This window comes from Bos mutus, chromosome 7, assembly GCF_027580195.1.
Source record: "Bos mutus isolate GX-2022 chromosome 7, NWIPB_WYAK_1.1, whole genome shotgun sequence".
Lineage (NCBI taxonomy): Eukaryota > Metazoa > Chordata > Mammalia > Artiodactyla > Bovidae > Bos > Bos mutus.
Genome location: NC_091623.1, coordinates 44,911,603 through 44,936,348, shown reverse-complemented (window position 1 = coordinate 44,936,348; position 24,746 = coordinate 44,911,603). Strand labels below are relative to the sequence as shown.

Below are 24,746 nucleotides of genomic sequence, written 5' to 3'. Positions count from 1 at the left end.
AGATGTCCTCTCTCAGACACTGGAATCTTCCTTTGTCACCCCAGGGCAGCTCCTTTGTGACTAGAGGTTGGTTTGGTGACAGGCAATCAGGCCCAAGGAATGCTCATTGTCTAGGACATGAAAGGATCTTCTCAGTTCCCACAAGACATTCTTCCTGCCGTGGCTTCAGCTTGTTGACCACACAGCGTTCAGTTATTGCAGATGAGGCTATAGCCACACAAAGCTTTGGCTTTATTGAAACCATGGATCTAGATGGGCCTAGATTTCCTCAGTCAGCCACTACTTTTTTTAATAACAATTTTTATAGTCTACATATAATTTTTTAAGTTTGGAAAAAAATATTAAAGCCAAATATACAGAGGTCAAAAAGAAAGAGACAGAGAAAACAACTTGTTTTATATAGATATAAAGGTGCTTGTGAACAGTTGATCTCTGGAAAGGTACACAAGAAGCTAGACATAGCCGTTGCCTTTAAGAAGGATATATGTACTTTCTTCAAAAGTGGCATGTTGCCCATAATATTTTGTAAGCTGCGTTTTAGTAACACTTCCTCGTGTTACTAAATATTCTTCCTTGATTCTGTGTCTGCTGTATATGGTATTAGAGGATGTGCTACAATTAACCAACCCCTATTGCTGCATCTTAAGTACTATTTTAATGGGATAAGTCTGCAGTGCACAACGCTGCACGCGCTTCTGATCTAGGATAAATTCCTTCCAGCACATTTGCAGGACAAAAATGGGCATGCACATGGATCTTAAATTCTTGCCTTTTTGTTACATGGTCCCCTCGGCAAGTTCATCTCACCAAGGAGTGTGCACTCTACTTGTTTTCTTAAAGAGTTCTGTTTCTAGGTCCTTGAAGATCATCTCTGTCTGCAGCAGCCTTGACTTCTCGCAACTCTCTCCTGCTTTCTCCTGACAAGTGGATTCTGATTTGGCCCACTGAAATAAGCCTGGGGGAGGCTTTGTAATGCTTAAATTTTCAGTCTCAAACAGCATTTTAAACACTATGAGATGAATGTACGACACACTGGTCAAGGGTATACAACCTTTTTGGTGGTAGCTGAGCAACATCAGCATTGAAAGTGCAAACTCTCTGACCTCAACACCTGTGCACAAGCTAAAACTTTTAACAGTGGTTTAAAAGCACAACCAACCCAAGAGACTCCAGAGACTGGCTTCACTAAGGTATGGTAAATCCACACCACGTCGTCCTATGCAGTCATTAAAGATGACCACATGGGAACTTCCCTGGTGGTCCTGTGGTTTGACTCTGCACTTCCACTGCAGGGGCACGGGTTCAGTCCCTGGTAGGGGAACTAAGATCCCACATGCCAAGGTGCAGCCAACCAAAGAAAAAAGGATACAATTTGCTTGGTTCAGAGATCCTGTTAAGAATCTGGTCAGTGCCGAGTATTTTCATCTCACGAAAATACATGTGTGCAACAGGGCTATCTCTGTGGTCCAGCTGTGGTGATCACAGGTTAAGTTTCTTCTTGGCTGCACTGGGTCTTCATTGCTGCGCACAGGCTTTCTCTAGTAGCAGTGCACAGGCTTCTCACTGTGGTGGCTTCTCTTGTGGAGCAAGGCCCCAGTGCTCGTGGACTCAGTGGTTGTGGCACAGGGACGTAGCCGCCCCATGGCACGTAGGATCTTCCCAGATCAGGGATTTAACCGGTGTCTGCTGCACTGCAAGGTGGACTCTTAACCACTGGACCACTGGAGAAACCCCAGGTTAAAGCTACTTGATACAGATCTTGACCGATACAGAGCAATCACACTATCTAGATTTCTGAGCATTATAAGAAACAGAACATCCCCTTGATAGTCAGTCCCTCTGCCTGGAGTGTTCACATAGCTGGTTTCGGAGTGGGGATCTCAATCAAACCTTACCTCCCAAGGGCCTTCTCAGATAACCTTATCAGTGTAGACACTGCCCTTCTCCCTTCTCATAGTCTTCACACCCTTTGGTTTTCCTCAATAACACCTTTGAGGTGATATATTTGTTACTGATTTATGGGGTCTGCCTATCTTAGCAGTGGGCTCATGAGAGCAGAGATTAGGTTGGACTTGTTCACTGTTTCATCCACAAGTTACATCCAACCTGCCTTTCTGTGAGCCAAGGATGGTCTTTACAGGTGAACATTTGCAATCAACTGAGGACAGCAAAGACTGACTTGCAATCTTCAAAAACAGCACTGCATTCTTCTCATTAGACCTATATTTTAAAAACTGTACTCAATTGTTATATTTTAAATTCCACCAACAAGTACTCTGGATGTTTTTATCTTTGGTTATATAAGCACCTACATAAAAGCCTCGTTTTTGGCTCTTGGCCATCAGAGCCTATAAAATACTTGCTATCTGGCCCTTTATAGAAAGCTTGCCGGCTTCTGGTCTAAGGCAATATTTCGCGTACAGGAGACAAACCATAAGCGTCAGATGGGAGAAATTACGAAACAACAAAAAAGAAACGTATCTAAACACACAGACATCCATTTCCATAAAATAAAATACCGTATAGCCAACCAAGTATTAATGTGAACAAAGCTATCTCAGCGTCAGATTACCGGGCAAGTCCACAGTTTACATGTCTAATGCATACTGCAGCTTGTTACCTTTCCCCACAATTGGCATACATTAACATCATCGTTTTGGAAGCACTGTAACTGCATCTTTCAGGATGGCGCCGTGGCCTCTGGACGCGCGGTGTAGAGGGCCCAGCACCCGCAGGTCTTGGGCGCTCGCTCGATCACCGCTGCTTAAACGACTGCACAAAAGCCACGGGAGCCCCAGAGGGGCGCACTCGGAGGCTAGCGGAGGTAGGGGTTTCCCTCGCCTTAATATCTTATCAAACCGCTGGATCGAGAAGAAGAAACCGAATTGAAGATCTCTTGAACCTCAAAAAGCCAGTTCCATCCCTGCGAAGCCCGTAGCTTCCCGGTTCGGCTTCTACCTCCGGGCGGGCCCGGGGAGATGTGACAGGCGCCGCGTCCAGGAGCCTCCCGGACGTACCTCACCTCGTATTTTCTTCACCGTGGCCCCGCGAGGAGAAAAGAGGCCCTGACATGGGCAGGAATTCCCCAGGTTCCCTACTCCCGCAGAGAACTCAGCCAGTCAAGCCTTAGGACTGCAACGCGGACAAGCACGCCCGCGGCTAACGGTCGTCTGCGCCGTTCCAGCCGTTACCCGGCGTCGCGCATCATGAGCCCACTCTGGACATGCGCGGAAAAGCCATCGCACGTACGCATCGCTAGCCCCTCCCGCGCGCTCAGCCACGCGAGGCTTCTTCCCGCCCACCCCGTGCCCCCACTTCCGGGGTTTCCTGGCGACGGCCGTAAGTGGCGGGCGGAAGCAGCGCGCGAGGCCAGCCGTAAAAGGCTCCCTCGCGCCACTTCCGGCCGGCTTCCGCAGACGGCCCTGGTGGGCGATCGTGAGGCGCCGGAGGACGTTCCCCGCGGCCGGAGCCATGGAGATGCCGCTGCCGCCAGACGGTGAGGCCCAGCCCTGACTCGGGGCCCGTTGATCTCTCCCCGGGACCCCCAGCTGACCCGCCCCGCCTCCTAGGGTCCCCGGGCCTAGGAAGGGGCGGGGCTCGGCCTCCCGGGTTTGCCCGCGGCCTCTCCCGCGGGTCCTCGCATTCCCGGCGCGCTTCTGGCCCCTATCGGGACCCGTACAAGGGCGGCCTCTCCGGGGCCCACCCCTAGGGACCCGACCGGCGGACGCGGGCTGGGAAACCAGGGCCCCCGGATTTGGGCGGTCCTAGCTGATGCCCCGTGTGGCCTTTTCTCCGTCCTCCAGACCAGGAGCTCCGAAATGTCATCGACAAGCTGGCCCAGTTCGTGGCTCGGAACGGGCCCGAGTTTGAAAAGATGACGATGGAGAAGCAGAAGGACAACCCGAAATTCTCTTTTCTGTTCGGAGGCGAGTTCTACAGTTACTACAAGTGCAAGTTGGCGCTGGAGCAGCAGCAGCGTGAGTCCTCTCCAGCTCTCGGGCCCCCTCCTCTAGCCCTTCCTTTCTCCGATTCCATCTCGGGCTCTACCACTAAACGCCTTATTTGGGGTCGCATGCTATTTCTTTGTGAAAATGGGTTAGTTCGGCATGTATGATCTTTCCCGCTGTTCCTGGAGTCCTGCAGCCCTGAGGCTGCAGGGTCCGAGTGTTACGGAGAACGAGGTTATTGATCTTCCTTCTGGGCTCGGAATCAAGGATTCCTGTTGTTTTGCAAACTTGATGACTGATGTCACCGAGTAGAGTGCTTCAGTGTTTTACAGAGAGGAAGTGATAGAAGCCAGCCTGAGTGGGACCCTCCGGATGAATACCGTCCAGCCCTCTTTGCGGGCTCTCTGGGGCGTCCAGCAGGGTTTTTGTGCATTTCTGGTGGTTGCAATCCAGATCAAAATGAATTGTCCTGTGGACTTTATTACTTGGTAACTGTTTATGTTCACTGGTTTAGTGCTTCAGAAACCAGGCCTTGACCTTAAAGAGTTTAAGATGGAGTTTGTTATCACAGCTAGCCTATGAATAACAAATATAAACACCAGATTGATAGTCCCTGAGCTCACGTCTGTCTTGTTCAATAGCAAATCCCTAGCTTCTAGATACCTTTGTGTTGCAGATTGCCAAGCAGTTGGACATTGAAAGGTGAATGCTCCCTGGACTACAAGCTCCTCGAGGCCAACCAGACCTTGTTTGGGACATTATTGTGCCTAACAGGCAGCATGTAATAGGTGTTCTTATGGCAAAAGTACAGTGGCTTGAACAGGCACAGTGTGTTTTGAGAGCCGAGAGAGAAACCAAAGCGTAAGAGATCCAGCATGGCACCTAGACATGTGTAGACAGAAGAGTTTGCTCTGGAGTGGGAAAGTTTCCAAGGGGAAAGTTTGGGTTTTCTTCCTTTGTTCAGGGGTTCTTCTGGTACCTGTTTAGGTTTTTCGTTTGTTTTAATATTTATTTAGTTGTGGTTCATGGGCTCCAGAGTTCAGGGGCTCGGTAGTTGTGTTGTGAGAACTTAAGTTGCCTGCAGCATATAGGATATTAGTTCTTAACTGGGGATCGAACCCACATCCCCTGCATTGGGAGGTTGATTTTTAACCACTGGACCACCAAGGAAGTCTTGCCTATTTAGGTTAGATATGTGATTAGGGGAGATTTGTTGCCTGAAATTGTAGACAAAATGTACTCACTTACCTATGTGTTTCTGGAGCAAACCATTCCTTCGCCTCAGCCCATCAGGTTTGAAACCCCTGATATAGGCAGTAGGGAACCACTAGAGAGGCTGAAACAGGAAGAGGTGGATTGGGTTTGCGTGGCCTATGTGGCAGACAGGCTGGAGGGAGCATGAATGGAGACCAGGACCAGTGAGGCTGGCAGCTGGTGATGAGGTCTGGATTAAGTCAGTGAGTAGAGTAGAGAAAGTGGGCCTGGGGACAGCTAGGGTTAAGGGGTAGAATACATGAACTGAAATGCCAGTTGGATATTGATGTGGGTGATGTAACTGGGCAAGGGAGGACTGTGTTTCGGTTTGAGTGACCGTGAGGTGAGAGATACTTCTTCAAGGGGAGCCCACTCCCACTCTGGAAGGTCAGCAGTAGGAGGTGGCTTGGGACTTGGTGCCATAATGTGGGGAGCTTGGGGTGCTTCTAGCAGGCGAAGATCGGGGCTCAGGGAATCCTTTCTGCAGGTAACAGTATCTCCGTTGCCATTAAAGTCTGTGACAGAGTTAACCAAGTAGGAATTGAGGAGACAAGAGTGTTCAGACAGAAGATGGAACCTTAGGAGGGGTTGAGGAGTAGTGGGAACAGAAGCTTAGGGTTCCCAAACCCCAGAGAACGAGTGATTCTTGGAGTGGCCAGAAGTGCAGAGCAGGGAGGGCTGGCTTGCAAAGGACTTAGAAATTCTGGAAGCTCTAGGGAAGCTCTGGAAGGGTTTTGGTACTGTGTTCTGGAGCAGGGCTAGCCATTTTGTAGCCAGCCTGGTGGTTTGAGAAGACTGAGTTCCGGGACCACTCAGGAATTATACCCTACAAACTCCTACACCCTACACAGCAAACTGGTTTTGTTTTTTTCCCTCCAATCTGTTGCAGAAAGTACAGTTTTGCAAAGTACAATAAAAATGTGAACTTCTATGAGAGTTCCCTGGTGGTCTAGTGGTTAGGACCTCAGTGCTTTCAATGCCAGGGGCTGGGTTCAGTCCCTGGACAGGGGGCTAAGATCCCGCAAGTTGCACGGCACAGCCCCCCAAAAATGTAAACCATGAAACATCAAACTGCCATGAAAGCGCCCAAACACTCCTCTGCTGTTTCTGTGCTTGTCTCGGTGTCACCTGGGGCTGGCCCCTTGGACCCCACTTGGATCAGCAGCACTACGGCCATGGGGTAGAGAAGAGGAAAGAAAGGGGGCAGGACTGGGCGCAGGGAAACCTAGGTGACGAGTCAAGCCAGAGTCGTGGCAGTGATGGCCGCGCAGAGTGGTGTGTGATCTAGAAGGGTGACTTGACTACGTGGGGCAGCTGGTTAGTGTGGGGTGCAAGGGAGAGAGAGGTGCACGAACTTCGCTTCTGGCTTGGGTAAGTGGGCGTGGCTGTGCCAGCCATGGATCAGGAGTGGGGCTTTGGAAGGGGTGGGGCACAGGGCGAGAGGAAACCATACCTGTTTGGGGCATCTGCAGAAAACAGTGGCTATTTGGTCTAAGACCTAAAGCCTGAGGAATCCAGGGTGCCACTGGTAGATTTAGGGGTTATAGAGCAGTGGTCCCCAAACTTTATGGCATCAGGGACCAGATTCATGGAAGACAGAATGAATCGTTTCTACAGACGATGGTGGGGGCAGGGGGGGACTGGTTTGGGATGATACAAGTGCCTTATACTTGTGCACTTTATTTCTATTACTATTACATTGTGATATATAATGAAATAATTACACAACTCACCATAATTAGATCAGGCATTAGATTATTCTCATAAGGAGCTCGCAACCTGGATCCCTCACATGCGTGGCTCTCAGTAGGGTTCATGATCCTGTGAGAATCTGATGCTGCCACTGACCTGACCGGAGGCAGAACACAGGCGATAATGGGAACGATGGGGAGCAGCTGTAAATACAGATGCAGCTTCGCTTGCTCACTGCTCACCTGCTGCCGTGCAGCTGGTTTCCTCACAGGCCAAGGGTTGGAGGCTCCCTGTCGTAGAGTGCAGATTGTAACTGCAGCCACAGCAATACATCACATTCCCCTAGAGGCTTGCTCAGAGAAGAGCATTTAGTTCACAGTCCAGGCCTCCAGCATGTAAGAGTCGGACAGAGAAAGGGGACAGCCACGCCAGCCACATGCGACAAGGAGCTGAGACGGGGCCATCTGGCTGAGTGGGGATGACTGCAGTGGCTTTGAGGGTGGGGTGGGCAGGCAGAGCCCAGGCTTCTGTGGGTTGAGATAAAGGAGAGAAGAACTGAAGATGAACTTTGGCTTTAAAATTGTTGGATGGGGAGGCACAGGCTGAAGGGGGAGTTTGTAAAGACTGAAGACTCCACCATGACTAGATGCTAATGGGAGGAGCCAGTAAAGACAGAAAATGAAAGACAGCAAGGCGACACGTGCTGAAGCATCGAGGGGCGCGATCCAGACTGCACGTCGGGGTGGTCCCATGGGCTGCCCTTGGGTGCAAGGACCAGAAGGCCCACCTCAGACCTAGGCGCCCTGGCGGGCCCTGGGCAGCACACTCCACCCCATTGTTCTTTCTTTGGCTGGGCCCCCTGAGGGTGGGACTCAGAAGGGCTCCAGCAGAGTATGGTCCTGTTCAGACCAGATGAGGCCCAGAGGCAGAGAGGGCAGCCATCTGTCCCGGGACCCTTCCCCAAGTCCTCCCTTCCTGTCTTACCTGGCAAGGTTCGGGGCCTGCACTTGCCCATCCTGTCTCCTGCCAGCAGGATGGGGCAGCCTATGCTGCCTCAATCTGGATTGACCCCTGAATACAGGAGAGTAGAGTCTGTGGAAGGGAAGGCGAGGGGCCCAGTGTCCAGAGGCCACCACGTGTGTCGGGTCACTGCCGCGCTCCTGCCACAGGGCCACAGTTGTTTGGCCTTGCTGGTTGGCCCTCCAGAGGCTCGGTAGCTTTGTTACCTGGGAAGGGAAGAGTAGACTGGGGGACAGCAGGCAAGGATGCTTGGAGTCAAGAGAACCCCTTGGGGAGGGACTGTTTGTTCAGGCCCAGGTGAGGGTGGAAGCGGGTGGCTTTGGGCTTCTGGGCTAATGGACTGTGGGCAAGGCCAGATGGTGTTAGCTGGAGAGTGGAGACCATCCCAAAGGTCTCCGAGGAGAGGGCAAGTGGAAAGGGCCCAGGGCCAGGCCCTATGAGACAGGGTGAACATAGCTGGGACAGGTCATAGGAGTTCTCTGCTGGGGGGTGAGTATACGGAGGGGAGCTGCCCAAGTAGCCGCCAAGGGGATACCTGGACCCCCGCCGCCTCCTCACAGGGGCTGCCTCTCCTCCTCTCCTGCCAGTCATCTGCAAGCAGCAGGCCCCGGAGCTGGAACCGGCTGCCACCCTGCCTCCCCTGCCCCAGCCCCCGCTGGCCCCTGCGGCACCCGTCGCGCCAGCCCAGGGCACCCCATCCATGGACGAGCTCATCCAGCAGAGCCAGTGGAACCTGCAGCAGCAGGAGCAGCACCTGCTGGCCCTCAGACAGGTACGGGCCCGCTCCTCCCGCCCCACCCCTCCTCCCGAGGGGCACCCGGCACTCACCTCTGTGCCTCGGGTTTCACGTCTGCACTGGCGCTAAGGACGGGGCTGTCCCATTGCCCAGGGCTTGGAGCGAGACAGTCGTCGCTCCTCCCGCGCTGCCACCGCCTTTATTGTGTTTAGCTCAACCCCTCACGCCGGACCCTAAGGTTGGGTCTCCTCCCAGTGAGCTCATTGCATAGGCTTTGACACACATGCCCCCATCATGCTGCAGCAGGTGTGACAAGTGAGCCTGCACGTCGGAAATGGTGTGACAGAGAACGCCAGGTGGCCTCTGGTGCCGTTCGCACAGTTCTTGCCAGTTAGGAGGAGGCTCTTGTGAGGTGGACCCTTTTGTCCCAGTCCATCACAGCCTGGTACTTTGGCCAGATACAGTAGGATCAACTGCTGGAAACCCAAGGTGGATAAGGACACTTGAAACACCAGCCCCAATTTTATTACTGGAGTTGAGACGCAAATTGATGTATTGGAAACAAGACACTCCAGAATGTTCACTCTCAGTTTGCACATGAAACTCTTCACAAACCGAGCAGTCCAGCCTCAGCCAGCCCTGGGCTGACCGCTTGTCCCCCTGCAGTGCTGGGTCTCAGCCATACTTCAGTCTGCCAGTCTAATGGGCAGAAGTCTGGCACCGCGTGTTAATTTTGGACTCCTGGTTGCCAGCACTATGGCCCTGCGTTTATTGACTGGTGTCTGTTTATGTGCATCCTCCCCACGCCTTGTTCACACCGCCACTCATTTTTCTTTCTTTTTTTGGTGAGTTCACGTGCAGAGGTTCCTTGTTCCTCTGGGCCTTAACGTTTCCACCTGTCACCTCTCGGGGGGAAATGTCTCCCCCTGTGTCTTGCCTGGCTACCCCCGCTGCCTACTCTTGTACTGCGGCGTGACTCTCCAATTCGTGTCTCAGGCTTCCGGTGTGAATGCTGGGGGCGGGGCACGGATGGGCCAGCCTGGGTGTGCCTGGGCCGGGGTCCCTCCTCACACAGTCTTGGCGTCCCCTTGCCTTCCAGGAGCAGGTGACGGCAGCCGTGGCCCACGCACTGGAGCAGCAGATGCAGAAGCTCCTGGAGGAGACGCAGCTGGACATGAACGAGTTTGACAGCCTGCTGCAGCCCATCATCGACACCTGCACCAAGGACGCCATCTCGGTGAGGGGCGGGGGCGGGGCGTGCTCCAGAATCTGCTGCTCCTGACGAGGTGGGCGGCCGGTCTGGGCTGGGGCTACTCTCGGGGCACCCCGTTTCTCCCTCTGCTTTCTGCCTGAGCACTTCCGTGGGCTCTCCCGCCAAGAGAGAGGGAAGGTGGGTGGAGGTTCCTGGGCACTCCAGGCACCCGCACACCCTCGGGCCTGGGGAAGCCAGCCCCGCTTCACCTGCTGTCCTGGCCGTTGCAGGCCGGGAAGAACTGGATGTTCAGCAACGCCAAGTCCCCGCCGCACTGCGAACTGATGGCGGGCCACCTCCGCAACCGCATCACGGCCGACGGGGCGCACTTCGAGCTGCGGCTGCACCTCATCTACTTGATCAACGACGTGCTGCACCACTGGTGAGCACCTGCCAGCCCCTCCATCCCCCACTCCTCTGCCCCCTCCCGGCCACTGCTCTGCCCGCAGGAGCCCGGCCTGTCTTGGGATCCCTCTTCTTGAGGGTTGGTCTGAACCACAAGCCCCCACGGGGAGGACAGCCACCCCCTCTCCCCTCACATACACCCCTCAGCCCCTACCCTGGACCCCGCGTCCCCCCAAGGCCACTGTCCCCTTGCGCCTTGCTTTCAGGGCAACTTCTGCGTGTTTTCCAGTGTCCGTTGGCTGCCTTGTTCATACCTGCCACTCATTTTCCTTTCTTCACTGATCTACACACACTCCATTGCCCTGAATGCACTCTGCGTCAGGAGTCTTCCCATAGGGCCTCCTGGCTAATCCTGTGTCCCAGCCCAGAGACTTGCCTCCCCTCTCCACCCAGCCATCCTAAGGCCGGGCCAGTATGTACTTGCTCATGGCCTTTCTGGTGTCTTACAACAAAGGTTAAGTCGGGAAACCAATCCCTGGGCCAAAGACAGGTGGAAGCTCACGGGGCTAGTGAGGCTAGCCTGTCGCTGTGAAGACTGGCTGCCACATTTGACCTTGAACTTGACCGGCTGAAGAGACAGCTCCCATGAGGGCAGCAGGCTCAGACCCGGCTTTTGCCCACTTGCGCCCGCATGCAGCTGGCCCGCCACTCCCTGCTTCCTGGGCCACGTGGGCAGTTCCGCTTCCACTTCGCGCTCCCTGCCTCACCTTCCCTTATTTCTCTGCCGCTGGGAAACTAGCAGCTGCTCGGAACCTTGTGTGCCCTTCTGCTCCACCAGCCGCTCCACGGACTCAGGGCGGCTCGGCAGAGACAGCCCTGTTTCTGGCACTTCTGCAGCCATGCCCTTCCTGAGCCCGCTGTTGGGAAGCCCAGTGCCGCCGGCCCTGTCCTCCTGCCTGGACTGCCCTCCCCCAGCCTCAGGCCCTTGCTGCTGTCTCTGAGCTCCCTGGGGTGGGCTCGCCTCTGGGAGGGGCTCCAGCTGCCCTGCTTCTTTCCCAGGCTCTGACACCTCGTCGTACAGCCTGGGAGTCCCCATACTCACTCACGCTCAGAGTATACCCGCAGCTGTGCCCTGCCCCCGCTGAAAGGCCACCTCATCCTGCGGACCTGATTGCTAGGCCCCCTGACAGCCCACGTGCTCCCTCGTGGAAGGCAGGGTCCCAGCCCAGATTGCCTTGTGCAGAGAGGGTAGCTCTGCTGAGCGAGGCTTCAGGGACTAGGCCCCACACCCACAGCAGCACCAGCCCAGCCCTTGTGGGCAGCAGGGGCTCTCACCAGCCCATGTCTGGCAGTCCTCAGGCCACTCTGGGAGGGAAGGGTCATGGTGCTGAGGAGGGGACCGGGGGGGACAGGCCGTGCTCTGAGAGCCCCAGGGCTGTGTTCTTTCCCACTGCCGTCTGTCCCTCGGGCCCAGGTGCCAGCACGGCTCTTGTTGGGGGCCCAGCCCTTGTCCTGGCCGGGTTGGGGGCCCGTTTCCCAAGAAGGCAGAGGGGGCTGTGGCCGGAGCCGCAATGGTAACGGGCGCGTGGCTGGGTCCCGCCCCAGGGCCCTGACGCGCGGAAGGTCTCTCCCTCACAGCCAGCGCAAGCAGGCCCGGGAGCTGCTGGCCGCCCTGCAGAAGGTCGTGGTGCCCATCTACTGTACCAGCTTCCTGGCCGTGGAGGAGGACAAGCAGCAGAAGATCGCCCGGGTACGCGGGACAGCCGGGCAGGGCGGGGCGGGGACGGGGACAGACGCTGGGGGCGTGTGTGCTTGTCTCCCCCTGACAAGCCTCTCCCTTCTCCACGTCCAGCTCCTACAGCTCTGGGAGAAGAACGGCTACTTCGACGACTCCATCATCCAGCAGTTACAGAGCCCGGCCCTGGGGCTCGGCCAGTACCAGGTGGGCGCTGCTCCCTGAGGTTGGGGGGCTGGGTGGTGCCCTTGGGGTCCTGGTAGCATCTTCCAAACCCAACTCCCAGGGGTGCCCTGGTGTGGTGGTGAGCAGCAGGAGGCGGGGTCTGAGGAGCAGCACTGGGGCCCACCCCCTCCACAACAGCCAGTGAGCTCCCCCTAAGGGAGCCCGTCAGGGTGTCTCCTGGCTTGCCATGACCAGCTACCTGGTGTGGGCCCTGCTCTCAGGGATGTCTTTGGTCCGTCTGCCCTGGTCCTCCAGGCATGATAGGGACGTGCGTAAAACCTTAAGTAGGCTGCCATGGTCATTGTGTTGGGCGCAGGGTCCCCTGTGTGCTTCTCAGAGGGGGCATCTGCTCAGAGGACAGGGCTGCAGGGCAGGGAGAGGAGGGCCAGATCTCCTTGGTTCCCTCTGCCGTGGCTCTGGCATTGCCACCCCAGCAACAGCTGTCTGGATAAAAGACACAGCTCACACCCCTGATTGTCAGGCCGTGAGGTGTCGTCTTCCTGCACATCAAGAAGTGTCAGAAGCTTGAGCGTCAGAAGCCACATGCTGACTGTTGCCCCTGTGATGCTCCTGACCGCCGCCCTCCCTACAGGGGAGAAGCTTTCGAGCTCAGAGAGGCAAACGAGGAGAGTGCATCTCAGGCTTTTAAAAAATTCTACCCACTTTTTTTGGTTGCTAAATAAGAACGGGCTCACATCACCATACCACAGTGATATTCCCTGCTTTTCTTTTCTTGAGTTGGTGGCAGTAGCTCATGGTTACTGAGCCGCCCTGGTCCTGTTCACTGTGTTATTTCCTAGTCCCCAGAGGTAGGTTCTGTTATCGTCCCATTTTACAGATGAAGAAATTGAGGCCCCAGGGAGGTGGTGACTTGTTCAAAGCCATATGGCCTGTGAGCCCGTCCTAGGGTGTGTGTCAGCCCAGGGCACGGCCGTCCTTGTGTATTCCCTTTGTGAGGGAATTCTAAGCTACTGCAGCACTGTTCTTTACCAAATCTGGCTAGATTGAGATGCTCTGTGGTTGTCAAGCCCAAGCTGATTATTTTACGTGACAATCCCTCGCCAGCCTTGGATCCCTGGACCTTGCTGTCTACAGCGTCGCCCCAACCTTCTGGGTGCTGTCCCTGTGCTGCTCCAGAGGGTCTCGGACCTTGAGTCCCACATGCTGAGCGCTGGCTTCCATGCTCTCCCCCAGGCAACCCTCATCACTGAATACTCCTCAGTGGTCCAGCCAGTGCAGCTGGCCTTCCAGCAGCAAATCCAGACCCTCAAGACCCAGCATGAGGAGTTTGTCAACAGCCTGACTCAGCAGCAGCAGCAACAGCAGCAGCAGCAGCAGCAGATCCAGATGCCGCAAATGGAAGCTGACGTCAAGGCCACACCGCCGCCGCCTGCCCCACCCCCAGCCCCCACACCCGCCCCGGCCATCCCGCCAACCACCCAGCCTGGTACGTGGCTTCCTCAGCACCCACCCCCCGGAGGCAGCCTCCAGAAAGCAGTCTTCTCCCCTCAGGAAGGGCTCGGGTTCTGTAGTCTCAGGTCCAATCCTAGGATCAGATTCTAATCTACTTAAAAGCACCAGGCAGGTGATTTCACGGGTACATGCAACCCAGCCCTTACACCTGAGACAGTTGAATACAAACCATCCCAGAGAATGGAGAGGAAGGCTCTCCAAGTCATTTTCTAGGCCAGGATAACTTATACAAGATGCACGTGAGCAGGGAAAGAAATTTTTTTGAAAGATATCAAGTACCTAAGAGAGCCAACGGAGTAGGAATTATTAAAATCTAGGAAGATCTGGGTCTGTTGTGGTAATAATATAGAAAAATGTTAACCCACTGTCATTTCTGAGCAGAGATGGAACAATAGTAAATAAAACCTCAGCAAGTGAAGTCTAGCCGAGGATTTAAAAGGTACATCATGATCAAGTAGGGTATGTTTTAGGAATACGTAAGGGTGGTTTAATACTAGAAAATCTGAGACGTCCCTAATGGTCCAGTGACTCAGACTCTGTGCTCCCGATGCGGAGGCTCGGGTTCCACCCCTGGTCAGGGAACTGGATCCCACATGCTGCGACTAAAACCCGGCACAGCTAACTAAATTCAAAATCTTTTTTTTTTTTTGTAAATACCAGAAAATCTAGCAGAATAACAGTTGGGAAGAAATGATTTTTCAGCTAGATGCAGTAAGTGTATTTAATAAAATGAGGATAAAAATTTTTGAGTAAGCTAAAGTCCATATGGTATAGCAGTCAATAAGTAGGATACTTACTGTCAAGCTTTCAAAGAAGAGAGGTGTGTATCCCGAACAAGTCTTCTGTCTGTGCTGCCTTCCCCGAGGCAGTAGCAGTTTTCCTTGGGGTCAAAAATGAAGGGTTTATTGGGCGGTAAAGCCCAGCCTGGCTAGGCCCTGGGTGCTTGCTGAAGATCATTTCTGGTGGTGCTTCCTGCCGCCCCCTTCTCTGACTGCTCTTTTGTCTGGTTCTAGATGACAGCAAGCCTCCCATCCAGATGCCCGGGTCTTCCGAATACGACACCTCAGGAGGGGTTCAGGACCCTGCCGCCAGCGGCCCCCGTGGCCCTGGGCCCCATGACCAGATCCCACCTAACAAGCCCCCCTGGTTCGACCAGCCTCACCCCGTTGCTCCTTGGGGCCAACAGCAGGTATCTCTTAGAACTTGCTGCTGGGGTAGGTGGATGGCAGGCAGGTGGGTGCTGGCGCCTGTGTGGGTTCATGGGCCTTTAACTGATTCTGCAGCAGGGCACGGGGTGGCAGGGGCGGCCAGAGGGTGGTCATCTTCCCAAGGTGTGGGGACGGAGCTGGGGAGGAAAGCTGGGCCTTTGCATCCTTCCTGGGCGCTTGGGTTGCCTGGGCTTCTCACACAGGCCGCACGTTCACGTGAATGCTCGGAAGGTTCACCGTGTTGAGTATAGTGCGGTGATGTGCTTCCTTCCCTTTTTAACTGGTTCGGCCAGCAGTGTCAACATCTCATCACCTTAGAAAGAACCTGGTGCTTAGAAAGGGAAGGAAGTGAAAAGCGTTCGGCCGGCAGCGTTTTCTGGGGCTGGGACACTGGTCCGTCCCTCCCTCCAGGTTCCTTGGAGTCAGACTCATAGGCCAGGGCGGGTGCAACTCATCAGGCAGAGCATGACTGGCAGGCAGCCCACAGTTTGCTGTCCAGGCCTGGGCCTGGTCAGAGCGTCCAGGTCCAGCTCTGGGCGTCCATCTGCCTGTGGGCCGGCTGTGCTGGGTGTGGCCCTCCCTTGTGATCCTGTTTGGACGGGGTGTGTAAGGGAGATGGCTCTGGGCTGACGAGTAAGGGATTGTGGCTGTGACTTGCCCCCCTTCCCCCAGCCTACCCTCAGCTTCACAAAGGATTGGGTGTCTGCACAAAGCGGCCCCCATCTGTGGGTGCCTGCGGTGACAGCCAGGTCATGGGCACCCTCTCACGTGGAGGCGCTTCTGCGCATTCGGTTGATGCGGAAACAGACATGCCTCAGGTCTCCTGGCTCAGTCTTTCTAGGGACCAGCAGGTTAGGCTCACAACAGTGGGGCTCCCTCACTGAAGGCTAGCAGTGTGCCTACCATGCACGGTAGGACACCACGGCCTGGCCTGCCCATGTGGCATCTTATGCGTTTGAAATAGTTGTTATATTGAAAATCTGGCTTTGGGGTTTCTCTTGAAAGACCTGAGGGTGTGGTGGCCTGAGCTGGCCTCCCAGCCCTGCTCCTGGAGGTGCCCCTCTGGGCAGCCTCATGCTGGTCCTGAGTCTGGGTTGCAGTCCTGTTTAATTGAGTGTTGAGAGCAGCAGCCAGGCAGGCTCTGGAACTTACTGTCTTCGACTCATGGTAAGACAGTTCCTGGTGGCATAGCAGACACTGAGACAGGATGAGAGAACCGTGTTGGGGAGAGACGCGACGGAAGGGGGAACAGGCAGGCAGGGGTGTGGTCAGGGGCCCCATGGCTCAGCCTGCACACCCAGGGAGCACTGGGGAAGCACCCCTGCCCTGTGCTGCTGAGGGGCTCGTGGACAGGTGTTCATCCCACGGCTTCTGTCAGGCATGAGGTTGGGGTGCTCCCCGGCCCTGATGTGGGTGCGGCAGTTGAGATTCTGGGCCCGGGGTGCAGGCAGGCACCTCACATCCTCCGCCCGGGTCAGAGTGACGTGAAGGCGGTCATGCCCAGCTGGACTGTAGGCTTGCAGCTCAGGTGCTGGGCTCACGGCCGCCCACCCTGCAGCCAGACACCAGTGTCGGCAGGTGGCTGCCGCGCACCCCGCGTGCCCGGCACGGGCCGGGACTCACCTCTGCTCTTTGCCTTGCAGCCTCCTGAGCAGCCCCCCTACCCACACCACCAGGGCGGGCCGCCCCACTGCCCACCCTGGAACAACAGCCACGAGGGCATGTGGGGCGAGCAGCGCGGGGACCCCGGCTGGAACGGCCAGCGCGACGCCCCCTGGAACAGCCAACCTGACCCCAACTGGAACAGCCAGTTCGAGGGCCCCTGGAACAGCCAGCACGAGCAGCCGCCCTGGGGCGGGGGCCAGCGCGAGCCGCCCTTCCGCATGCAGCGGCCGCCGCACTTCCGCGGGCCCTTCCCGCCCCACCAGCAGCACCCGCAGTTCAACCAGCCGCCACACCCCCACAACTTCAACCGCTTCCCACCCCGCTTCATGCAGGATGACTTCCCCCCACGACACCCCTTCGAGCGGCCGCCCTACCCTCACCGCTTCGACTACCCTCAAGGGGACTTTCAAGCGGGTGAGTGTGAGATCAGCCTTGGGGGGCGGGGTCTGTCCTGGGGCCAGTGAACACATCCTCACCTGTCCCGAGATCCCCGAGGCCAGCTCACTCGCCAGCCTGCCATGTGACCTGGCATGCCCTGAGCCAGGGTGGCAGGCGGAGGGGTTGTAGGGTGACAGGGAAGCCCGGCCCAGGCCCGGACAGGGGGCAGGTGAGCGCACACTGGCAGCCTTGTTGTGGGCACCTCCCACACGTGGGCAGGCTGATTCTGTGTTTTCTAAAAAAATTTCGTTTTTACTCGTAGCTTCTTCCTGGATTTTCGCATCCATTCTTGACTATAAATTGAGCTGGGAAACCAGTAGGTTTATTGCTTATGTGAAGTGTTCTAGGGCTGCTGTAACAGGGCCATGGGCTGGGTGCCTCCCACAGCAAGGATTTCTCCACAGTTAGTTCTGGAGGCTGGAGGTCTGAGATCAGGGTGTCAGCTGGCTTGGTGCCTCCTGAGGCCTCCTGGGGGCCTGTAGATGGCCGACCTCTCCCCGCGTCTCCTCTATGTGTTAGTGTCTTCGTCTTACAGAGATACCAGTCAGTATTGGATCAGGGCCCACTCACAGGACCTCAGTTTCTCAGGACTAGGAGTGAATTTGCAGGGGAATTTGCACAGTTGAGCTCATAACATGGCTCTCTGAAGGTTATGTGATTTCCCTGTGGTTCCTTCTTTCACCCCGGAGGTCTGTTAGGTGCGGCTGTGTGTGCAGGACAGGCCACTGCCAGCCCCAGCTATTCCTCGGGGCTGTGAACGAAGCACTGCCCAGCTCTTGACTTGCCAGCAGGCCTGAGTGCAGTTTCTGTTCTGCAGAAATGGGACCCCCTCACCACCACCCCGGCCACCGCATGCCTCACCCTGGGATCAACGAGCATCCGCCTTGGGGTGGGCCCCAGCACCCTGACTTCGGCCCTCCACCCCACGGCTTCAACGGGCAGCCCCCGCACATGCGGCGACAGGGCCCTCCGCACATCAACCATGACGACCCCAGCCTGGTCCCCAACGTGCCCTACTTCGACCTCCCTGCTGGGCTCATGGCCCCCCTCGTGAAGGTAACGTTGCAGAGCTGAGCGCCAGGCCTCGCCACGCATGCTTGTCCTCCAGGTGGGACGGTCACGGGTAGGATCCATTCCCCACTTGGCTGCAAGACGTTGTTTCCCAGGCCCCTGTCCCCCCCATTTCCTGCACCCCAATGAACTTGATCAGCTTGTCATTAAGGGTGTGCCTCAGTTAACGACCCTACCTTGCACGCTCACACGTGGCCGTGAGCAAGGCCCATGTCCCTCTGCTCCTCTGAGCGTCCGTCCTGGGCTGCAGGTTTGGTACTGCTCGAGAAGGCTGGGTGTGAAGGGGGGTCCTCTTGGTCCTGGACTTGGAAGCCCCTTGTCCAGGGACTGAGGACAGGGGTTTCTCAGAAAAGGGGTGGTCAACCAATCAAGCAAGGCAGGAAAGGGGGTCAGAAGGGAGCCAGGGCCAGGGCTCAGGGCACTCTGGTCATTGCCCCTCCCTGGAAGTTGAGACAGGTTACACGGGGGCAGCATGGAGAGCTAAAGGTCGAGGTGCCAGTGGGGCTGCCCTTGGGGTAGGGGCTGGAGCAGAGAAGGGGGCACAGAGCGGGGCCCCGGAGGTGGGCATCTGGGCACAGCTCAGTGGTCGGCAAGTGAGGGCATCTGGGGTCCACGGAGGGTCTGGATAATCAGGGTCTTTGCATTTTTGGTAGAGAGAGAATTCTGTAGCTACTGAGTCATTGGTGTGGTTAAAGCCCTCAAGAGTATGGGGTTTCCCAAGAAGGGCCGCCTGAGGCACTCTGATGCCCAGGACAGCTGTCTGCTGCCCCTCGGTTCCCTGGATGGGATGGGCCTGGGGCGCTGAGGCAGGGAGTGGTGACAGCGTGTTCTCTGTTGCAGCTGGAAGACCACGAGTACAAGCCTTTGGATCCTAAAGACATCCGCCTCCCACCCCCCATGCCACCCAGCGAGAGGCTGCTGGCGGCCGTGGAGGCCTTTTACAGCCCTCCCTCCCATGACAGGCCCAGGAACAGGTATGGCACTCCCGGAGACCCGCCGGGGGGCCGGCAGCAGGAGGGGAGGCTGCTGTCCCCTCCCGGCCTGTCCTCCCGGGTCTTTCTTCACCAGAAACTCACAGCAGGCACACCTTGTGCCCCGGGGTGGCGTGAGGAGCCTGACTAGGAGGGCCCACTTCTCCCCCAGCTCGCGTGTCACACGTGCAGTGCCCTCGATAGAAAGCTTTTATCACATCAGACAAGCGCTTATCTCGGGGCAGGTGTGTTTCAGAGACGGCCAGCTGCCGCCCAGCAGGCTTTGTCATAGGCGTCCCTCAGGAGCCTCTCCCCTGGTGATCTCACTTCAGTGGTTACCCTGCCGTGTGGCAGGGCACAGGCCTACCTGCCTACATCAGAGTGCCTCAGCCCCCGTTATGGTAACCTGCTCAGCTGTTCAGAGAAACCCCAGCCTGGAAAGGCGAGGAAGCCACGCAGGGCTGGGGGCGCATCCTGGGGCTGGCCCGCCCTTCAGCCTGGCTCCTCCTCCAAGGGGCAGCCTGTCGAGGCAAGCCCCCAAGGGCTTTCGTGCTGGGTCCTTGCTCAGGATCCCAAGCAAAAGAGGGACGGCCTGTCGGGCAGAAGGTCCCTGAGGAGGGAGACTTGGGTCTCCCTTCAGCCCTGGGACACTTGTGTCTTACAGCGAAGGCTGGGAGCAGAACGGTCTCTACGAGTTCTTCCGAGCAAAGATGCGGGCCCGGCGGAGGAAAGGCCAGGAGAAGAGGAACAGGTGAGAGTCGCATGCCCGCCGCGTCCCCCGTGGAGAGCCAGTCTCCACAGTCTCGTCCCAGGGCGGCCTGCAGGCAGCTCCACCATGGCCCACGGGCTCTCTGTGGTGTCACGCCCAAGGCGAGGGGCAGGGATGGGGTTAGTTCTGGTCTTTGCCTGGGTCTTGGGTGAAGCACCCTACGGTAAGGGTGCCGGGAGCCGCCGCCCACACGGCCAGAGTAAGACAGGACGCACCGGCTGGCGCGCAGCATGCGGGAAGGGGTGTGTCTGCCCCCGCACTGGGCTCCTCTGGGTCCTCTAGGGCAGGGCTGGGGGGTGCCTCCAGCTCACCAGGCCTCTCCCCGCAGTGGACCCTCAAGGTCTCGGAGCAGATCCAAAAGCCGAGGGCGCTCCTCCTCACGCTCCAACTCGAGGTCCTCCAAGTCGTCCGGCTCCTACTCGAGGTCACGGTCCCGCTCCTGCTCTCGCTCCTACTCCCGTTCTAGATCCAGGTGAGCAGGGCGCCGCTGCACGGGGTGTGAGGCCTGGGGCCTCTCGGTGGCCGTACTGACCCTTCCCTCTCCCCGGCCCATAGGAGCCGCAGCCGCTCCCGCTCCTCTCGCAGCCGCTCCCGCTCCCGCTCGCGCTCAAGGTCCAAGTCCTACTCCCCAGGAAGGAGGCACCGGTCACGGTCCAGGAGCCCCACCCCGCCGTAAGATTTCTGTCTTAACTGTCCAATGATCTCTGGTAGCACTGGAACCCTCTGATGCTTTGCTGTGAATGTTGAAACGTGTCGTTAGAAGACCCTCTCTAGGCGGCCCGCGCCCAGGCGGCACCTGGGGGCCCCTGGGCGCTCGCTAGCGCAGTGACGGTGGCATCGCGTCTCACTCCTCGCTCTTACCTCTGCGGTCACGTTGTGAAGCCCAAGGCCAGGGCTGGGCTCTGTTTTCTAACCATTGACGGGTTCGGTGTGGCCGGCCGTTGCCACCAAGTGTGGGGCAGGGACCGTCATCTTAGGGGACCCCCTTAACTGGCCGGCGAAGAGGATAAAGAAGGCGGCTAGAGACCCGAAACGTGTGTGTGTGTGTCCATCTCACGCTGGCGACCCTTCATAGAAGCCACATGCTGTAATACTCTAAGTTTTCATTCCAATAAATGTATCCGCTCTTTTGTAAAAGACGTTACCTGTCTTAATTTTAGTTCCTCGGCTGGTCTGGGTTCTAATTCAGCACCTCCTATACCTGATTCAAGGCTTGGGGAAGAGAACAAAGGACATCAGATGCTGGTGAAAATGGGTAAGTTTCCGGGGAAGACAGAACAGCCCGCTCTGGGCACTCGGGGTTTGAGGGGGCTGAGGGAGTCAGAAGGTTCCCGCTTGGAAACAGAAACCTGCAGGGCTTCTGCCGGTGCTCTTTCTCACCGCGTTAGTTCCAAGTGTGTGCCCTGCGTGTCGTGGACTCCCTGTAGGCATTTGCACTGAACTTCACATCAGGGTAAAGGCGCAACGCTTCGGGCTTCCCCTGGGTCCCCTGGGTCGTAACCACTCATCCGTCTCTCTCTCAGGCTGGAGTGGATCCGGTGGCCTCGGCGTGAAGGAGCAAGGGATCCAGGACCCCATCAAGGGGGGGGACGTGCGGGACAAGTGGGACCAGTACAAGGGTGTGGGCGTGGCCCTGGACGACCCCTACGAGAACTACCGCAGGAACAAGAGCTACTCCTTCATCGCCCGCATGAAGGCCCGGGAGGAGTGCAAGTAGGCCGGCAGAGCCCCGCTGCTGGGCCCACTGCTGGTGGAGGATGGCAGGGGCAGCCCGCTCCCCTCGGCTCTGCCCGTGGGAGCGACAGGAGGAGGAAGACGGGCGCGGGTCTCGTGACCAGTGCCACGCTGGATGGTGCCGAAGGCCCAGGCCCCACCCGCACACCAGCTCTAACGTAGCAGCAGGCGTCACGAGGGGTGCCCAGCCCACGCGGCCACAAGCTTATTTCCCCGGACAGTGAAGCAAGAGACACAAGACCCCTGGATAAAAACTCCCACTGTCTGAAGGCACGGCCGTCTCACTCTCCCCTCAGCCTGAGCCTCTGAAACCAGGGGGCGTGTGTGCACGGGCCCTGCGCACGCACGCCAGGCCAGGCGCTGCTACTGCTCACTCGTTAAAAATGGAAAAAAGCAGAACCTTTTTGATTTGCAGAGTTAAATGGGGTTTTCATTTTTATTCCAAGCGGTTTAGTTTTAGAAAAAAGAATACTGATCTAGGCTGATCCCCAGGGACATAATTTGAAACCTATTTCCCCTGAGACATACCAGCCCTTAATTCAGTTACTTAGCTGTTTAAGTTGAGGATTTTTTTTTTTTTTTTTTTTTTTGAACATTAGCCATTTGCTGTTACCTGCAGAAACAAAAAGTTCTGAGGAAACTCACCTGAGGCATCTTCAGGTCACGGAACAATGACACCCTCGGAGAACTTGCACCCTTGGCGTCTCCACTTGCTTTTTTCACTGAGAGGAACCCCCACACCAGCACTCGTGTGAGACGGCCCATTCTCATCCAGAGTGTGGGGCGCGAGCCCTGGCCCTGCCTCCTGCTCGGTCACTTCTTTCGCGGGTCCCCGCCTGCCCCCAAAGGGCGGGAAGGCCAGAGGGGGCCGCCTCTGCCAGGAGCCGCCTGGGATCCGCCCTCCTTGGCATCCCCGGGCAGCTTGGTGCGGTGCCGTTTATTTGTACAGAAACATTTTTGGAAAATTCTTTTCAATAAGATGCAAAATCCTCTCCAACTTTTCAACCTGATAGGATAAACTGTTTGATTTTTGTTCTAGATTTCCTGTAGCTGTGAATTGTTCAAACGTGTCTGATTCAGGATAAAATGTAAACGTGTTGTTAACAATTTCTTGTGGATTTTACTGTTTTGCCTTCAAATAAAGACCTTTTTTTTAAAGACTTTTATCCCTGTGTTTAAATCAGAAGCGTACTCAGGCTGAGGAGGGCGGAGGTGCGTCCTGAGTGCAGACTGTCTGAATCGTGGAGTTGGGTCGGAGCTCTGCCTGGGTGTCTCACGGGGGTCCCCAGCATGGACGCGTGGCCCTGCTCCCTCGTTAGTTGAGGGGGCTCTTCACCCCCACCGTCTCGTGAGCCTGAGAAGCCAGCACCTGCCCGGTGGAGCCACTCCACGTGGCATCCCCTGGCATGCTGGCATCCCCATCCTGTGCGCGTGGTGACAGGCTCCACCTGGTTCCACTTCACTGGCCTGTGGTGTCCTCTCCCACGACAGGCACACCAACAAGATGGCTACTCAGCTGGAAATGATGAGCACCCCAACCACCGAATGCCCCCTGGGGTCTCGGGGGTGTGTGTCACGGCCGGTGTACGGGACCAGCTCCTCAGGTACTCGAGCCCATCTCTCCTGGCACTCATAGCTCCTTCTTTACCTCCTCCAGGGCCTCCTCCATGGTCAGCAGGGCGGGCCTGTGTTGTCTGATGTACTGTGGGGCAGAGGACACAAGGAAGCCATCACCGCTGCTGCCTCCGTGCACTGAGGTCCTGGGGCCTGGGGATGGCACCTGTCTGTCTCCAGGGGCTAAGAGGAAGAGGGGTTGTGGTAAAGGGGACAGGGGCAGGGCTACCCGGCTGCCCAGAGGATACAGGCTGGGGAGAGGGGCTCAGGTGCCACCCTCAGGGTATGGGCCTGGAGCAGAGCAGGCCACCAGCCACTCGGGCTGTAGGCAGAAGCAATCAGATCACTTCAGCTTGCATTCAGCTAACAACGTCCAACAGCAGAACAAGTTCAAGGACCCCTCAGGGGTGCCATCAGCCAAGTCCAAAACGTGGGAAAGTGGGACAGCCTGTTTTCTTCCAACCAATAAACTTTAAGGAAACAAGAGGTGGGGAAGGTGGGGTGGCCTGTAAGCAGCGGTTCTCAGAGTGGGTCCCCAGTGGGCCCATGGGAGGAACACCCACTCCCAGGCCCACCCTACCGCCAAGGCAAACCAGGTGGTCAGGCCTTCGGGGGTCTCACTGCTCAGGGCTGAGAACCTCTGCTATATATATAGGTTGCTAAGTCACTTCAGTCGTGTCCGACTCTGTGCGACCCCATAGACGGCAGCCCACCAGGCTCCCCCGTCCCTGGGATTCTCCAGGCAAGAACACTGGAGTGGGTTGCCATCTCCTTCTCCAATGCATGAAAGTGAAAAGTGAAAGTGAAGTCGCTCAGTCGTGTCCGACTCTTAGCGACCCTATGGACTGCAGCCTAACAGGTTCCTCTGTCCATGGGATTTTCCAAGCAAGAGTACTAGAGTGGGGTGCCATTGCCTTCTCCGATATATATAGGTTAGGAGTCTAAAAAAATAGTAAGTAAATTTGATGTAGGACTCTGGATACACATGAAGAAAACAGGAATGAAATGTACACCTTTTATGAGATGAGTGAAAATCTGAACACTGGACACCTAGTAATGGTAACTGAGAAAAGTCAGTTTGGTTTTGGTATTACAGTGGTATTGTGATTATTAAAGTCCTTATTCTTAAGAAATACGTACTAAAATATATGTAGCTGAAATGCTAAAAATGAACAATTCATATAGTAGGATGCCATTTCTATAAAGAAACACCTGTCACATCACGTATAACACTACACCTGTTCTATATATTTTATACGTTGTATAGGATATGTGACATGATATTGTATACATGCTCAACAGTTTATATATTACATAGAAATCTAAAGGATATATATCAAGCTGGTAATAATTATCCCTGAAATTATGGAGAACTTTATAAGTAACAGATGTCCAACAGGATTTTTATAAAATAATGTCCTTTTGTCATCGGACAAGAAATGAATTTTGCAGGGGAAAAAGCGAGATGAGTGTGATATCCCCGGAGCGCCAGCCCTTGGGACTGGTGGCCCTCAGGAAGGGTCTGTGGAGGGGCAGGGCCCTCACCCAGGAAAAGGGCACTTTTGCTCTGACGTCACACGGCATCCCTGCCCCAGCC

General features: G+C 56.2%; 2 protein-coding genes across 6 annotated transcripts in view; one reads left to right on the top strand and one right to left on the bottom strand.

Moving 5' to 3' along the window:
* Positions 1 to 3,378: 3,378 nt before the first annotated feature.
* CHERP (calcium homeostasis endoplasmic reticulum protein) lies at positions 3,379 to 22,698 on the top strand. Of its 4 annotated transcripts, none has more exons than XM_005901458.3 (17): positions 3,379 to 3,496; positions 3,804 to 3,977; positions 8,501 to 8,685; positions 9,749 to 9,886; positions 10,132 to 10,283; positions 11,885 to 11,996; positions 12,099 to 12,188; positions 13,401 to 13,653; positions 14,693 to 14,868; positions 16,531 to 16,966; positions 17,808 to 18,046; positions 18,902 to 19,035; positions 19,697 to 19,783; positions 20,130 to 20,273; positions 20,357 to 20,473; positions 20,962 to 21,056; positions 21,325 to 22,698. In XM_005901458.3, exons 1-17 carry the CDS (start codon positions 3,472 to 3,474, stop codon positions 21,516 to 21,518), a joined length of 2,751 nt encoding a protein of 916 aa, XP_005901520.2. In that variant the 5' UTR covers positions 3,379 to 3,471; the 3' UTR covers positions 21,519 to 22,698. The 4 variants fall into 4 exon arrangements, with proteins under 4 accessions (XP_005901520.2, XP_070229354.1, XP_070229355.1 ...); XM_070373253.1 differs by having other exon boundaries at positions 11,852 to 11,996; XM_070373254.1 differs by having other exon boundaries at positions 8,474 to 8,685.
* The window catches only part of C7H19orf44 (chromosome 7 C19orf44 homolog), a 22,566-nt gene continuing 20,489 nt past the window's right edge, over positions 22,670 to 24,746 (bottom strand). For both annotated transcript variants that reach the window (XM_005901474.3, XM_070373255.1), the window contains exon 8: positions 22,670 to 23,237. In XM_005901474.3, coding sequence (XP_005901536.2) covers positions 23,166 to 23,237 — 72 coding nt within the window. In that variant the 3' untranslated portion in view covers positions 22,670 to 23,165. The remainder of the gene's footprint in view (positions 23,238 to 24,746) is intronic.

Excerpts from the sequence above, each read along its gene's own strand:
- CHERP (XM_070373252.1), top strand. The coding sequence starts at position 3,472 with ATGGAGATGCCGCTGCCGCCAGACG. Across the intron at positions 18,047-18,901 it reads TCATGGCCCCCCTCGTGAAG|CTGGAAGACCACGAGTACAA; the intron begins GTAACGTTGCAG and ends TCTCTGTTGCAG. Across the intron at positions 21,057-21,324 it reads TCAGATGCTGGTGAAAATGG|GCTGGAGTGGATCCGGTGGC; the intron begins GTAAGTTTCCGG and ends TCTCTCTCTCAG.